At 36.7% G+C, this 17,540-nt stretch overlaps 1 protein-coding gene across 1 annotated transcript in view; it reads right to left on the bottom strand.

Annotated features, from left to right (window-relative positions):
• MUC6 (mucin 6, oligomeric mucus/gel-forming) overlaps positions 1 to 12,021 on the bottom strand; it is a 44,749-nt gene extending 32,728 nt beyond the window's left edge. Inside the window, exons 1-6 of the mRNA XM_038139100.1 lie at positions 11,970 to 12,021; positions 6,702 to 6,764; positions 3,211 to 3,451; positions 2,463 to 2,589; positions 1,275 to 1,362; positions 764 to 873 (exon numbers count right to left, since the gene is read on the bottom strand). Coding sequence (XP_037995028.1) covers positions 764 to 873; positions 1,275 to 1,362; positions 2,463 to 2,589; positions 3,211 to 3,451; positions 6,702 to 6,764; positions 11,970 to 12,021 — 681 coding nt within the window. The remainder of the gene's footprint in view (positions 1 to 763; positions 874 to 1,274; positions 1,363 to 2,462; positions 2,590 to 3,210; positions 3,452 to 6,701; positions 6,765 to 11,969) is intronic.
• Positions 12,022 to 17,540: the final 5,519 nt, after the last annotated feature.

The raw sequence follows: 17,540 nt of genomic DNA, 5'->3' as shown, positions 1-17,540 counted from the left end.
GTACAATAGAAAAAGCTTGATATATTGAAATAATTCCACTTCTCATATTGAAAATTAAGTCACTTTCTATGCCATCAACCCCCCTAAAAATGGCTGAGAACACTGAACACAAGAAATGTGTTGTCTCCTGGCAAACATGAGACAACATGTTCCATGAAAAACATCCCAGATGTGAAGATCACAAAATTCATTCCTCTTTGAGCACACACTTGGTGCATTTCCGTTGCCCGCATGTTTGTGTTGCCTATCATGATGTCTACTGCAGTGTAAGGTCTCAAATGTTCTCAGGCACACTGATTTTCTTTCCGTTTAGAACTGTAAGTGATAGCAGTTGATGGTGGTTGTCCCTGTTACCAGTGCTGTTAGCTGGCAATATGCTTTAGGCATTGTGGGTATCTTCAAATGTGTACAGCTTATAGTGTCAGGTCTCCAGGTGTTAGATAAAAAATTCTTAAAGCTTTGCTGGTTTCCATGAATTTCCTGTGATGACCTGCACGGAATTCCAGAAAGCTCTGAGCTAAATGCTGGTTGATTTTTATGAGTGATTTAAATCTAGCCTTAAAACGCCTGTGGGCTTTTATTCAAATGTATTTTAATGCGAAGAACTCCTTTTCTTTCTCATATCATGCTATACAGATGTTGACTGTACCCATTTTCATGGAAGTAATTTTTATGAAACCACTGCCTCTGTGTTGTTGATTTCTATCTATCTTGCCCCCTGCTAAGATTCATGCTGCAGAGAAGCCAAGAAGATCTTTCTTACATATTTTTTGTGAGGAACAGCAGAAATTGGTATCTCCTCAGACAGGCAGATCTCTGATGGATCATCCATTTTTTGTAATGCAGCAAATTTATATGTATCCAGCAATTTACCTGGAAATTAAAGGGTTATAATTTGTCAGGAAAAAAAGACTGCATTGATTTGTTTACTTGTTGCTGTGATGTAGCAAAACTCAGATTTTACTCTTTGACTGTTAAATGTCCTACTAGTTAATTTTCCCAATGATAACAACTGCCTCTTGTGGAAGTCAGGAGAGTGTGATCCTTACCACCTGTTTCTAAAAGATAAGAGTCCTTATCACTTGTGTGAGGAACCCATTATATTGTGCTTATAGCAGATAACAGAGTGTAGCATAATCCTATGAGGTATGTTGGTGCCCCATGGGACTGCTTTACTCAATTCTGAAACACAGCAATGCTATCACAGTATTCAGCTTTCACCTTGACTCACTTTAACTCATTCTCCTCCTTTCTGAAATGTCCTTGTCTCTTACCTTCACGGACAAATTCATTCAATTCATAACCATCATAGTTCCCACACATTCCACACGTTTTCCCCATGTATTTTTTTTCAGCCAAAACCTAATATAAAATAGAACAAAATATTTTAAAGGATCACCCTAAGTAAAATTATCTATACAGCAATAACTTTCTCAAACAAATTCAGTGCAAGCACTCAATTAAAAGTTATTCTTCTCATTACTTTCAATGACTTTTTGAAGGAAGAATTTTGTAAGCAGGGAAGTCTTTTTCCAATAGGCAAATAGTGATTTGTTAAAATTATTATTTAATAAAAAGAATAAGATTTGAAGACACAGGGAATTGAGCGTGGATAACATTCTAAGGATCCAGGAAAAAAGAAAATAATGCTGAAGCCTTGCTAATATCTCTGTTGACAGAGCACAAATTTCAGGTTTCTTCTCTTAAGAAACTTTAGGTCACAGGAAGAAAATCTATTTTCAGAAGAAGGTTATTCAGTTCTCTGTTCTGGAGACTGAAATGGTAGTATTACTACTGGCTACAAACAATGAATTATTATGAAAATCTTAGATCAGAGAAATAAAATAATATTCTTTGTATGGTCAGATTAACCCAACACTAGCATTTTCTCTCATATATGTGATAATAATGCTGATAAATCTCCCAGACAATTTACTACATTTCCTTGTTATAGCAAACTTAATCAATTTACAATTCAGTGTCTTTTGTGGCAATAATATCAAGGTCACACTGAGAAAACGTATTGGGGATTTTGAAGGGAAAACCTTAGAAGATTCCAAAAAAGGAAAGAGAAAAGAAACTGGTAGAAGCATTTGATATTTGAAATCAAAAGATGTCCCAGGGAAGCAAAAAAAGAGGCTAAACTATGGCATACAATATTGAGTTCTACACAACTTTAAACAATATCTCTTAAGAAAAAGATTGCAGCTGCTGGAACACCCTGAGGAAAGACTAAGATGTGTGAAAGTATCCACAAATCTCAGCACTGGTGGCTTTAGCTAACTACCAATGCTGCAAGGGAAACTAATATGCAAAGTTGTTTATTTCAAGAGGAATGGATAAAACAGGAAAAGAATAAATATCAAAATAGTAAATACATGCAAGAGCACCCATTAAGTTCAGAGAGTTCTGGTAAATCAGTGAGAATTTTCTTCTCTGCTCTATGAGAACATTTTACTAACCATGAGGTAGTCATCATTGTTCCACATGACCACCAGTTCCATCTCCATCAGCTTGGCTACCAGGCGGATGTTGCGTCCATAAGGTGCTATTTGGATTCCATTGCTGGTGTAAGGCAACTGAATGACACTGGAATATGGTGAAAAGAGAAACCAACCTTGTAGCAAGATTATGCAGACATTAGTTATTTATTTTGAATATGATACACTCCCAGTCTGAGTACTTGCAGCAACATGAAACCGATTTTTTTTCCTTTTTAACTGTGGTGTGGTATTTCAAAACACATGAAAGTTTCTGCTGATTGAAAATCCTCATGAGCAGCTTCATAGAAGGATAACCAAAAAATTGGTTGCATAGTATTCTACTACTGACAGTGTTTGCACAGGACTTGGCATCTTTACCTGGTTTGGTTTTATTAGAGCATAGTTATATGTTTCAAGAACCATGAAGCTGGTGCAGTGAAACTAACATTGATTAACCCGAGGAGAGTCTATGGTTTTTTAATATAAGAATTATGACTGAAAACCGACAAGATCAGAGAAATCTAGAAAGAGAATGTTGTAGAGTGTGAGTGCTTGATGGGAAGCAGAGGGAGTAGAGTCTAGTTAGGTGTGTTAACTTTAGTAATTTGTTAATTCATTTTTGACACAAAGCAGTTGTCAGTGCATCTGCTACATAAGTCCCTGCACCTGCTGTATAACTCCCAGCTTTCTCTAAACACTTCACGCCCCATTCCTGGCAGAATCTTACCCAACACTCCTGACAGAAATGCTGCCTTTCTCAACAATGACAACAGAAGGTCCAAGCTCAATAATGATCCTTGCAATTTTTTTGTCCAGCCCACGACGGAACTGAATGTTGAAGTCTGGACTGGTCTCATCACATACAGTTGCAAAGATGTAGTTGCACGTCCCAGTGAAGTCATACTGGTATTTATCAAAGGTTGAAAAATGCCCTCCTCCCCAGGTAGAACAGGAATCCTTGCTCAAAACTATAAAAGAGAAAGAAAAACAGATTTAGCATATTTTCTCATTCTGATTAGCATTTCAAACATAAATACTAGGACAAGCTATTAAGCTTCTGCTCAGATTAATTCTGTAAACAACATTCTAGCCTTCTGTTTGTTTTTTTATTCTTTTGTAATCTCACAATTTTATCTCAAGTCAGGAAGTGAAACAATATTAGGAGTGAGAGCAATATTATCATTTACTGTAAGGAGAGAATTCCCTAACTTCAGCTCCTATGGGTAATATAAAGATTTACCTTCTTATTTCAGTCTGAAAGATCTGTTTGCAAAGGTGACAGCTTGCTACTGGACAGAGCTGTAAAATCACAGGCTCAGCACTTACCAGGCTATGGCATTACAGTATCATGACTAACTGCACAGTCAATCACCACCTATCCAAAGACAGTCTTCAAAGCCCAACTTGTAATTCCACAATCTCTCAGCTGTGAATTTGCATGACAAAGTTCCAGCCATTTTTATAAATACACAGATTGTTTTATTCAGTTTTAATTTTTAAGAAGTAGTCTGGAATGTTCATCTGAATAGACAGATTTTTAGATGTGGAAATGAGTCAAAAAACAAAGAGGTACAACTCCAGCACCTTCTGTTAGATAGTTCTGCACTTACTTAAAGAATTTGAACTGTCCCTCTGAAGCTGATAATTTTATTGAAGTACCTAAAATCATGTCCTCAATTTTGTATTTCCAGACTTCAGATTGTTACTTTCATTTTTTTATTATTTTTGCTTATGGTATCACATGAAGCTCAGGTATCTTAGCATATATCTTGGAGTTAACAAAGCATCAGATAAGTTTATCAAAGTCTACATGCAATTTACATTTATTGTTTTAAAGCCAAAACATCTCTTTTGACTGTAAAGGAGAGATCAAATAACTGCAGAATGCTACTGGTTCTATCCAGGTCATGCAGAAAATACTGTTTCCCAGTGAGCAGTTACCTGTTGGCAAAAAATACTCCTCTTCCACACTTCTGTTCTGTCCTGAAGGTCTGACTGGAAAATAGGAATTGGCTGGTTGTTATCATTGATCCTTCATGCCCAAGTCCAGCTAGTTTAATATACTGAGCCTGAGTGATACTGACCACCAAACCCCAGAATGTGCCAAGGAATGATTACCCAGGGCTGCACAATGGTCAGAGTGCAAGAGGTGCCCCTTTCAATAAATACAGGAGCACGGTCACTGTATTTGTTTTTATTTAAAACTTATCAAAGAAAAACAACAAATTGGAATGTCAATAAGTTAAGGAAGTTTAAATCCAGATTATGTGTTTGAGTTCAGCTTTTATGAAATGAAATCCAGGGATTTTCTTTTAGTCTATATCCATGCTCTACTGTTTTTCTTGTTGTAAGAACAGACAGCAGACAGAAATGAATTCCTGAATATTTGAGAATTTTTTGTCAGATTAAAAGTCTGTCGACTATTTTACTTTAAGAATGAACTTCATGTAGCTTATCTATGCTTATCCTGAATGAGGATTCTCCTAATTCAAGCCACTCTCAGTTTCTTGCTAAACAAACGCTTATTTTAATATATTTTCATTTTATATAATTATTTTTGTTCTACAACTCCACATTTCCCCAAATTGGATAAAGAATTTTACTCAGCCACTGAAATGTAACAAGATTTGGAGTACAGAGAATTGATTTCTAATGGTATGCAGAAGCAAACCATGATATTCTAGTGTAAAACATTAAAAATATGAATTACTAGGAAGATTGTCTCTAAACAGACGAGGATAGAAAATAGTTTGGAATATTAGGACTTATATCCTTACTTATTTTAGAAAGGATCTTGTGAAAATTTTGTGTTATCAGAAGGGCCATAGCCTTCTGTATCCCATAGCAGAGGAACACCATGTCCCATAAAATATATCATGTCAGCATCATGATAGTCATTCCTTCTTGCCATGGACATGGAAAACTAAATGAATATTGAATTAACTTCAAATTTAGAAGTCAATGCCTCACATTTCTTCAGAAAAGGACATGTGAAAAAGTGTGTTGGTTCTGCCCAAGGGTTGATGTAGCTCTGTATTTTATTTCCAGCAGTTACCATTGACAGCCTGCCCAAGGGAAGACTACCATCAGATCAGGCATATATACTTTCACAGATATTCTCTGAGTCTCCAGTTATTTTCAGTTTAGGGAATTATGTGAGGCTATTGAGAATTTTCTGCTTATACCTTCCTTGTGCTCTGGCTTCCAAGTCCTTGTCCACCATCATTTTGAACAGAACCAAAATTTCTTTGTAGCAGAAAATTCCACAATAACTACAGTCAAAATTTACCATTAAATTTTAATTATAAGTTAACATTTTGAGGATACCTGCCTTCCCAACCATACCTCTGATTGCTAATATTTTAATATTTTAAAGTTATAATATGCTAATTTTTTTTTGTTTTGGCATTGCACATTGTTTTACACAAGTAAGATAGTAGTACCTCACTATTTGTATTTTTCAGACTCAGAAGGACTAGCACAAATTTACAGTAAGTAGGTGGCTGGAGTTAATTTTGCACACAGATTTGGATGGATGCACACAAGCCATTCTTTGGAGTTAACGGAAAACTGCTGGTAAACTACCAGAAGTGTGGCAGAGCTGCCACAGCTGAATACTGAAGCAGAGATCTGTCCTATTCTGACCCCACTCTGGCTGCTGGCTATAAAGCTGAGGAAGAAGTATTCCACACTCTGATTGCCCATTTGCATATAAGTTTGTTTTAACCTGAAATCTTTAAAATCATTTTCACAGACCTATTCTATATGGAGAATGAGCTTTATTTAGTTTCCTGGATTTTGCAGTATCAAAAGAATCTATATCCTAAATTTTTAGATAGTATTAGGCAGTAATATGTAGGAATGAAAATCAAACCTATCACACAAATTACCCCAATAGCATATTTCTAAATGTGGAAAGCTATTAAACTGCTCACAGTTTCTAGCCTTAGGTATCAAAACCTCAGCATGGCACACTAAAGCATTTTCCATTTAGTTTAAAACTTACCATAGTGAGACAACGCATTTTACAATCTTTTTACATGCAAAGTCTTCTTTCAGAATTTCTAAAATTTATGCTTCAAAACATATGCTCCTTGAGGCAAAGACTTATTTTTATTATGTAGTTTGTACAGTGCCTTCTGCAATATGGACTTGATGCTGAATAGAGTTGTCACTCACACTTGAATGCAAACATTAAAAACCAGGTCAGACACTTACTTCTTTGCAGAGATTCTTTCTGTTTTTGGAGAAGAATGGGGGACCAATAATTTCCTTCAAAAGCTGTGAAAGGAGAAAGACAACACAAAGAAATTATCCTCTGAGCAAAAGAAGTTTGATATTTATATATTTATTTATTTATTTTTAAGCATGCTGCAAGCCAAAGCAGGGTCAGCACATATGAATTGTGCTCTGTCACACAAATATGAATGACAATTATCATGGAAAATCAAATAATTCCTATTACATAATTAGGTAATAGAAAATTCTTCTGTACCAGACAAATGTTTTCAAAATTTGCTAGAAATCCTATGCAAATGAGAGTTCCTACACTTCATACTAAAATCCTATGTTCCTGTTAAAAAAGTGGGATAAATCTTCTGTGTGTTTTTGACTTCTTGTTTCACCACCTGGGTAGAAGTAGTGGAAGGAATAACCAAAAGTGTGAAATTATGGGGAAAGTATTGTCCTGTGTGTTCTTCACAAGAACTCTGGGATCTGGAGCTGAAGAGCAGGAAATCCCCAGGCATAGCTGCTGCCTTTGCTGTACACGTTAAGGCAGAATGATGCAAGCTGTCACCTTCTCCCTTCCACGCACCTCTTCACAAAGCCTGGTTTAGTCAGGAGAAGCCAAGGAATGTTGAGCAAATGCTGAGTGCAGTGTGGTTCCTTTTCCATGTCAAACACAGACCTGCTGCATGAGCACAACTGCTCCACATTCTCACACATACCCAAAGGCTCTTTCACCCAGAATTTTGCTCCAGCACTGCTGAAGTGAGCTCTCAGAGTCAATAGCTGCATGGTAAAAACCTAAACAAGATGCAGGAATAAAGACCTGAGGTGCTTCAGAAATGTGCTACTCAAATTTAAATTTTCTCAAGTCTGGTATTTCTTAGATAGCGGCAGCAAGTATCTTGCAGAACCCATGCAATTCTCTATTACCCGTTTAGGATATTTTGCAACATAGAAAATGTTGTTGGGAAAGGTTTTTTAATCAAATAAACCAGGCCAAATCCACATGAATATCTATATACACACTACAGCTCTGCAGGGTGCTGTTGCTTCCTTGGATACTGCAGTGAGTGGAAGCCTCCAGGGAGCTCACCAGCTGTAGCAGACTCTCAGCCAATTCCACGCTGTGCTGCTGAAGGTGACGTAGGATTTGCCATGTGCTACTTCAAGGGCTGCAGGAAAACAAGTGAGGCTCTGCCTTTTATGTAAGGATAGGTTAAAGCACAAGAGGGAGTTTTGAAACTGTTTCAGCACATAATTTTGCTTTGGATCTCAGATTCAAATGTCTCCAACATTCCCAACAGTCTATACCTCAATTCTTCTATGAAATAGTACTTGCTGAAAGATGATGTTATCTGGATAAACAAATCTAGTTTTTAAGAGCTAAAATACTTTACTGGTAGAATTGTATACAATGAATATTTAGGCATAAGAGAAATAAATCAAGGATATAAATTCAGTGACAGAAGTGCTCCCCTCCTAATTGTTCTAATAGCTTAAAATGGCATTTATCTCAGCCACTCCCAAGTTGTCTGACACACTCATCACAAAATCATTCTAATCCTACTCATGCTGCCTTACTGTCTAGAACTGGTCAGCAATGGCCAATAATTGTTTGAGATTTTGCCAGTGTTTTAGAAAACCTCCACGGTTGGCCTGCAACTCAGCAGGCATTTCCAAAATCCAGCATGCTCCTTCCAAGTTCCTAGTGAACCGTGCATCACAGTAAGTACACCACAAAAAGGAACGGTCAGTTTGCGGCTTTCAAGCTAACACTCTCCATGCCCAGAATTGCTGCTGCCTTTTTTGAATGCCTGGATTTTGATACCTGCATTTCTTCAACAATCTATTGTTGGGTTTACAGTTTTCCAATAATTACAGTTTAATCCGAAACTTCAAACACTACATGAATGGGATTCAGAAGTGTGTAACAGCTGCCTTCCAAGGACATTAGATTTGCAGGAATTGAATATATGCCTAAAACACTACTTCAAGTCAGATCATTTTAGAGAGCTTGATGTAAAGCAAAATGTCTCATGGACAAATATTTTAGATAAGAACAGACAAATCAGTTTACAAAGCTTGTTGGGTAGCTTTTCAAACTCAAGGACCTAAGCATGGCAAACAAAATTTAACATGCATGTCAGGTTTGGTATTTAGATTAAATTTGAGCTTAATAATCATCCTGGATTATATTGAGGTGCCCAAAGATTAGATTGAAAATAACTATGGATATGAAATCCACTTCAACTTTTGCCCAAAGACTAGCTAATAAAACAAATAGAGAGATCTGCCAATCAGTATCCTGTCAGATCAAACTATTATACTAATTACAGTACAGTAATTTTTCTCAGCACATACATTCTTTTTCTCACACTTAACTCTGAAGATAATAGTTAAATTTTCTGGCAACACTATCAACCAGAAGCACACAAAATGCCAGATTGTACAGATGTAGCAAGTACTATGGCTATGCAGAAGTTGTATTTTGCAATAATTTTAGGATTTTTTCATTTAAAAGGCTGTCCTAGTGTTAAATGAGATTTCTAAAGTACTGAAATCTTCCTTTCTGACATTTTATTATTACTGCAAGTATTCTGTTTTCCTTTGAGAAATGATATTAAATACTTATTTTGAATTATCTCAGTAGAACTTTAACCAGAGTTTCACTTCTCTTGGATAAAGGAAGGTTTTACTTCCAATTCCCACTCTTCTCCAGCCAGCCAACTTCCTTGAGAATGATATCTGTTGAAGTGCAGTTTCTGTGTGGTCAGCCTGTCTAGTTCAAGGCAGCAGTACAAACCAGTGAACATGATGTACTGTGAAGAAATAAGTAATTTTGTTCCTCTACTCTGGCTACTATGAAACATCCCTATGGGAAAATACAATTTTATCTTGTACTGGCTTCAATCGAAGTATTTCACACCAGATAAAAAAATGAAAACAAAACATTTAAATGAAATCTTTGTACTTCCAACTTGAAGAAATAATTTAAAATCTCTGTTTTGTAAAGAGTTACATTTTTCTCTTCTAATTGGAGACAAACAGAAATGTTGAAATGTCAGATGTTCTGGAAAGGACAAGAGCTTTAAAACAAATGATAGAAGCCTAAAATTAAACTTAACACTGAAGGTACTGGTAAAGCTGTAGCTGTAATATGAGTTCTCAGTTGCACGTGTTCATGATGATTTCTCTTCAATATGAAATTTTTACCTCCCTTTGTCTCTTGCAAACATATATACGTGAACAGCATAAATCAAATTACTTCCTAGTTACATACTTCATAAGAAAAAGTATGACTGTACACAAACCTCTCAAAAGGATCCATGCAGTTTTGATTATGGAAATAACTAAAGGGGTGAAGCTTTGATTTAAACAATGAATCAGCACCTCTTATTAAGAAAAGACCAGAACTAACAGTTTTAATCAGGTTTCAAGCTTCTGCAGATTTTTTTTTTTAACTCAAGCATGTTTACTGATTTTCTTGTTATCACTTTCCATCAGATTTCACATCAAATAATCAAATATACGTCCTTACAATCAATATTTATATTTCTACCTAGAGACAGACTCAAGGTACAGAATTTAGATGCAGATCCATGAAGAAGAGAATTAGGTCCTGGCTTTGGTCTGACTCATTCTAAGGATGATACAACACTTGGATCCAGAGTTCAAAACAATGAGCACCCTGCATGTTGTCCAATTTAAGAACGAACAAATCAACATCCAAAAATTGCCCGATTTCAAATCTTTCCTTGACAGAATGAAATTGCTTGTTTTCACAGTGTCCAATCTTGTGAGGCATTCCAAGGACTTGAAATACTGACACATCCCAAAGGAGAAAACTGCTCTGTAAGAATTTTCTAGATCCTGCTGCTAGGGTTTTTATCTTTAAATACAATTTAGTCATTTGTAGAAAAAATTCTGATTTGGGATTGCCAAGTTTACATGTAAAGCTTGTGTCTGTGTGTCTACAGCAATTTTCTATTTGATTGCAAGTATTTACATCAATACATGTATTATCTAAAACAGGAAGTCATGTAGATGAAGATTTTGCTCTTGCAGGCAGCAAAACTTGGGGTTAGGACCCACGTTCAGGTACTTGACTTGATATTGGTTACAATGGTGCTGATACAGTGAATGGAGTTACACCTGATTTATAACAATACAGCTGAGGTTAGAAATTGGCTCTGAGAGTCTACTAAAGGGTTGAGTTACTTATATTTTAATTATTTTCATGCTACAGTTTAAGTCAGTGATTTAAGAGCAATAAATGTCCCCATGCAATTTGAACTCCATGATTCATTAAATGTTGTAAACACAATACAGAAGAAATAAATTTAACTTTGCTTCAGCTAAAGCAAGTGAAGTATGCTTTTTAGCAGCTTGAAATATTTTCTTGAAGTTCTAACTGTAATAACTGGTAATTAAAGAAAATATACAGAAGAGATTAAAAAAAACCTAAAACACCTTAAGCCATGCCTAACCATGGCAAAAAAGACTTATTCTCAAAAAATCCACTGGTAACAGGACAGAAGGAATAATGAGTGAGGTGGCTGAGTAGCTACAGAGCCAATGAACTTATGAAATCCTCTTTCAGAAATTGCACATTCATCTGGTATACAGGTGGGTTGGATCAAAAAAGTAAAACAGACTTCTTAGAAAGACTGAAGGATTGTACTGAATAATATATGGAGGAATACATCAAGAGTCATGTAAAATTCTTAGACTAGAACCATTTGCCTGTTTTCCAGTATAGGATTCTTTCTATCATGTAATTCTTCAAAAAAAGAAATGCCATCACATAGCTCATACTTAATGCTTTTTGCAGTTCACAGAACAAAGTAAAATGATGTTGATTATCACTCTACACAGAAGATATACAATCTATATCTGCAATGACATTGCTAGGACATCGCATCATGAACATGTGAAAGGTGAAGGCACTTGGCAACTCGGAAATACAACAAAAGTCCATTAAAATTATTCCCTGTAACTAGGGAATGAGTTTTATGGAAGAATCCAACAAATCAGTGACCAACTTTCTGATATAGGGAAGAATGAATTATTTTATTTCAGCCATGTATTTATTAAACAACCTGTTGTGTTTTAAGGTGAAGCAAAAGAGAAGAAAACGTGTAAACTGAATTCTGCAGTTTGTGGGAAAGGAGAACAAAACCTGAACCTCATGTGATGTCATACTACAATTTTCCTTCAAGCCATGTACGAAGAGGAGCCCAGGCACCCCGGACTTACCAGCAGAGTGCAGGAAACTGCAGAAGATGAGCAGGACCAGTGTTGGGAGCATGATGCATGCCCTGTCTGGGCAGTGTCCTCAGTGCTCCCCTCTGTTCCAAGCAGGCAGTGCCAATGCTGCCACTTTCTAGGCTGCCCTCTTCAAGCTTGGATGCTTTATATATAGAATTGCCATGCCCTCCCTCATTCCCACAGCTTGCAGAAACTGCAACAGCAGAGTACCCGCCAAACAGGATCTCCTCTTTATCAAGTTCAACACACCTAAAAGCCACTCAGAAAAAGAAGAAAAAAGAAAATGCAAACCTCCTCCAGTTCATTATCATTCTTACAAGGTTTTTATAATGGCTTCTATTTGTAACAGCTCAAACACTTTACTCTGCCTTCACTGAACAAATTTGGTATTATACCCAAAAGCAAAAAGACAAATAATACACAAATTATGATCACTAGCTGATAAGGAAAGGAATAATATTGGACCAGCACACAAAGTGGAAGAATGAAGTGCAGGAGTTTTGGAACTGCTGAAAAGACTGTGTGAATGAAAGATGGCAAGACATGAATGAACAGAGATATAGATCTCAGATTTCTGTATTAACTCTTCTTTCATTAACTTCCATTCACTCTCCTGGGTGATTGTGTTCATCTCTCCCTTGTGTGACTTTTTAAGCAAACTAATAAATTTTGCCAGGGTAAAGAGGTCCGTCCATGGTACAGCTGGTTTCCTGACTATGCAAGAGAGATAAGTAAGCCCTTGCCCACTACCTTAGCACTGCCAAGGGCAGAGGGCAACTCTGTTCCAAAATCGGGCAGACTATTGCACTGTGGTACTTTGGAAACTCCCACAAGATAATCTCCACCTTCCCACCAACATCACAGATCAATTCTACTTCTGTTACTCCTGAATCTCTCCACATTAGAGGTGAAACATTCCATGCACTGCATATGTTCAAAACATCACTGCCACCACTGATTTGACGGTAAAACAAGAACTTGCTTGATCCTGTCATTTTTCATTAGCAAAATAATTGCTTGTGGAAAACATAGTCTCAATATAAGAAAACTTTCCCTATAAAATATAAAATGCATGGGTTATCTCTCCATATGAATTTCTTCAGCCTTTCCAGTTTTCACCTATGTAATACTGAGGTGAGCCTCTGAAGAAAGTGCTTTTCCTTGGCAATCTGCCTGCACAAGAGGCGCCTGCTCTGTCATGCCCACCAATATCACAACCACCAGACCACAAGCCATGCCCACAGCTGCCAACACTGTGTATGCCCTGGTGCTTCCCTGTGCTTCCAGCACACAGGGGCAGTGCTCTAAGGGTCAGAGAAGGGAAGGTGAGGGAAGGTCAGACCAGAGGAGTGAAGGGGAAAGGAAATTCTCAGTTACTTCTTCTGAGTGGTGAGAAGAAGCCCAGGAAAGACAGTGACTTAACCTAATTTCAGCCATAGCTCAATGTGGTTGTAATTAAAATGAGAACATTAAATTTTAATTGACATGAAAGTCTGCCTTTTTGGTTTTTGTGGTTGTTTTTTTCCCCTTACTATTCCCCTATCCTCTTCCCAGCAACAGAAGGTGGATGAAGTATATGGCTGTTGATAATAAAACTGTGACCCTAAACTTAAAACTTCTGCTGAAAATTTTCTGCATCTGCCTTATAAAAGCCCTAAAGTAAAAGAACAAAATCACTTGTCACTTCTGAAAATCATGATCAAAGGGAAAAAATAGTAAGTCCCCAAAACAGACTGATACTATGATAAATATATAATTAAGATTTCACAACTGTACAAATTACATTATCTCTGGCAAATCAGCTCTAAGTTCTTTTTAATGAAATCCAAAAGAGAATGTAATTTTTTCCACTTCTAAGAAGCATCTTCTTTATGAAGATAAGGGACTGCAGTGTTCCCTAGCAACTCAAACTTGATAACTGGTAGTGTCAGACAGAAATTTACCTTTCTCTGACAGAAGAGATCAAAAAATCATCACTGCTGTCAAATAGGATTTTCTTTTTGTAATATATGTTCATAATCTTTCTGTCAAGCAGTAATAAATTAAAACACCTGACATCAATGAGCATCTCATGACTTCCTCATTTGAAGAACTGGGCACTTGAGAGCATCACTTTTACCAACAAAGGTGGCAGACTGAGACATCATGGAATTAAGATGACTGGTAACAGTTAATTTTCCTCTTCCATTACCATGGCTTCAAGCTTTTCTCTGTAGCCTTTATGTTCACTGAAACCTTTTATATCTTTACTATATGAAGCTTACAAAATTCTCAAGAAATGCACATACTGACAAGTTATTACAAATCTTTACTCAAAATTTTGTTGTTTTCAGTTCCCTGTATTTGCAGCAACATTCTTAGCTGAACTCATTCTGTCTGAGAAGTCAGGATAAAGATATTACCTTCAGCTTTCCGGGAAGGAATTTCAGTCAAATACTTATGATTCAGCAAGTTACTATTTTATGGAGACATCCAATGATGATGTGAACACTGTTAATCAAAAGTATCCATCTACAACTGCATTTAAGTCAGGACTCCAGACCAAGAAAAGAGCATTTGCTTGAGGACTATGAGCAGTGACTGAGTTCACAGTACATGGATAATGATTTTACATGGAAGAGCTTTGTGAAGAACTGCATGCCCAGCTGTAGTGAGATAATGATGCCTGTAATTAATGTGGGGTTTTTTCCATTTAATAATTATAATTGGTTTAGAACAATATCATTTGTCAGAAACTGCTGTTGTACAGGAGAGCAGAGATTGTTGTGGCCATATTTAGTATCCAGTAACAGTTTCTCAGTGTTGAAATATAATTTAATTTTCAGCATCATGTACACTTCTGGAAGATTTTTGAAATGTCAAAGGAATTTATGTAAGCCAGATGTTATGCAAATTGAGAAAGTTATACACTTTAACTAAGTAATAGACTATCTAGTCTACAGTTTAATTACTCTAGGAATTTTTAGGTATATCAATTACAGAATATTTTGATGCTTTTATGCAGATTGCTAAGAAAACATTGCACTTCCTGTAATATACTCATTGTATATTATTTTAGCAGCCTTGCATATTTCTTGGATAAATTGCTGCATATCTTTATAAAGAGTCAGACCAAAATATAGCATTTGATTACCCCTAGTCCCTGTGGGTGTATAAGTAATTTCCAGCTTTGAAGCCTTTGCCTGTAAGTTTCCATTGCTCTTAGTGGAATGCAAAGATACAGGCTTTACAAATATAGCAATCTGACACAACAGCTGAGCTAGTGGGTTTTGTCTTTAAGCTCTGAAATTTGTTTTACTGTCTCATTCAAATTCTGAATTTAATATTGAATAATTAAAACTGAATAATTTTAAGATAAATTGTTTTAATATGACACTATTAAAATCATCTGTACTTTAACTTCCAAACTATTTTAGATGCCTGGTCTTGAAGTAATTGTCCTAAAATATTCATGATTGAATCATTTATGTATAATGAATATAGCATTTATTGTCTCATAAATGCTGTATCAGAATTACATAAAATAAGGCTCTTGAAATCAGCTGGGTTATCTTTTATCCTTTATGACTGAGACATTCACTATGACTGCCAGGGCAACCTCGGTTTCTATCTACAATCCAATAAGCTGTAAAATTTCAGTAGGAAAGTCTGACAATCCAGGTTGGTTTTTTTTTTTGGTATAGGTTGTCTCAAGATAACACTACTTTCTGTTAGTGGAGCTTACCTTACACAAGGTAATTCCATTATCATTCCACCTTTTAAAAATAAACCAAAAGCACAACATAACTGGCATTAATGTGCTAAACAGAAGAAAACAAGCTCCCATTTTTTCTTCCTGTTTCTCATCCTTGTCTTTCAGGTAATGTAGCCAGGGAGCAGAGGATCACATTCAGCGCAGCTTCCCTGGGCTAAGCTTATGGCACCCACCAGGGGCTCCTGTCTAGTTGTGTGAGTAGCTGGCAGGCACCACACAGCCAGCTGGTTGTCTCTTTTGCCAAGATGCTTTCCAAAGAAACTGGCAGTAAAACAGATAAATATTCTGAGAATGTTCCAATTGTGGTAAATAAGAAATTTCTGGCTGAGAAGTATTCACAAAAAAAAAAAAAAAAATCATGACCAGCTTATCCCTCATCCTCAGCCTATATCCCAGCTTTAGGACTTCCTGGTATTTAATACTGTGTGCCTTTCCAGCTACTTTTCTCCATGCATTTTGTACACTTAAACTCCTTCCCCAAAGAGTACCTAAAAGAAGTCCAGGGTGATTTTGCTACCAGACACTAAATAATCCACCTTATGGTTTTTGTAGAAATCCACTCTATCTGCTTTCCTTTTGGTCACCAGAATCAAGAAAACTTCTTTTCTTCATACCTTTGAAGTAGATGAGATACCTCACAGACAACCAAAAAAATTGCTACTGAATAGATTGTCAGGGCTGCCATTGGAACCATCTCTGCTGCCCTCGGGTAGCAGCCTACAGATATTTAAGTGTAAAATTAGATTTAACATTGTAAATGATGTAATTTCTGGCTTTAACAGTGTCTATAGATGAAAGTGAGCACAAACTAAGAAATAACTAACAGCACTCTTTCACTTTTCCAAAAGTAGCCCTCTTATACTGTTCCAAAAGTACTTTTGAACTTAAATGACTGTAGAATCAAGTTTTTCCCATATACCTGTTAAAAAAAAAAGTAGAAAATAATTTAAAATCATGCCTCTAAAACTGGTAAAGACTTCATTGATTAGCACTTAACTTTTAATTATAATTTGTTGGGGACAATGGCCTGAGACCTCCTCGTGTTGGCTTCATGCCTCTGGCACTCCCTGTGATGAATATCTCAGATACTGTAGCTGTGGGGACCTGGGTTGATGCAGTTCACTCTTTATGTCCTGCCAACACCAGAGGCTGACAAAGCTGCCACTCCCACAGCTCCCTGAAGCGTATCTGCTGCCCTGAGGACAGGGACAAAATATTTCAAGTGTTTCGGGAGTAAAAGCGTTTTGGGAGAAAAAAGTAAACCGCACAAAACAAAGCAAGGCCTACTACCATGGTACTGTGTTCCCCTTCCTGCACAGGAACCCTGGGAAGAAGACAAACTCTGCTCGCTCTCAGCTCCCACACTCTTCTGCTTCTGAATCCTGTGTTGCTGATGCTGGACTCAAACTGGTTTGCATTCTGATCTCTGCAGTGGTCTGGGCTGCACACTTTGCTCTGTAAGAATCCTGAATTCTGGTCATTTTAGCTACAGTGCTGACAGGAGAGAACAGAATAATAGGATTGAGGAAAGAAACCACAGAAGGACTGTCTCCTCTATTTATGTCTGTCTCCCTTTGACTCTTTAACTAAAATTTCTCTCAAACATTGCGATCATGAACAAAATTCTGTGCAGATTCTCTTAAGGCCAAACTTATCTCCTAGTGATTAAGGAATCTGCAGAGGAAGACTGATTCGATTCTCTCATTTTCATTTGCTTCTAGTAGAGAGAAAAAAGATTAATGATGACTTCGTATAAAGCCTAGAGACAGATAGGACTTTGTGCTGAACTAAATCCAGACATGCAG

The sequence above is a fragment of the Motacilla alba genome, chromosome 5 (assembly GCF_015832195.1).
Source record: "Motacilla alba alba isolate MOTALB_02 chromosome 5, Motacilla_alba_V1.0_pri, whole genome shotgun sequence".
Classification (NCBI taxonomy): Eukaryota; Metazoa; Chordata; class Aves; order Passeriformes; family Motacillidae; genus Motacilla; species Motacilla alba.
This window is presented reverse-complemented; position numbering and strand designations above follow the sequence as displayed.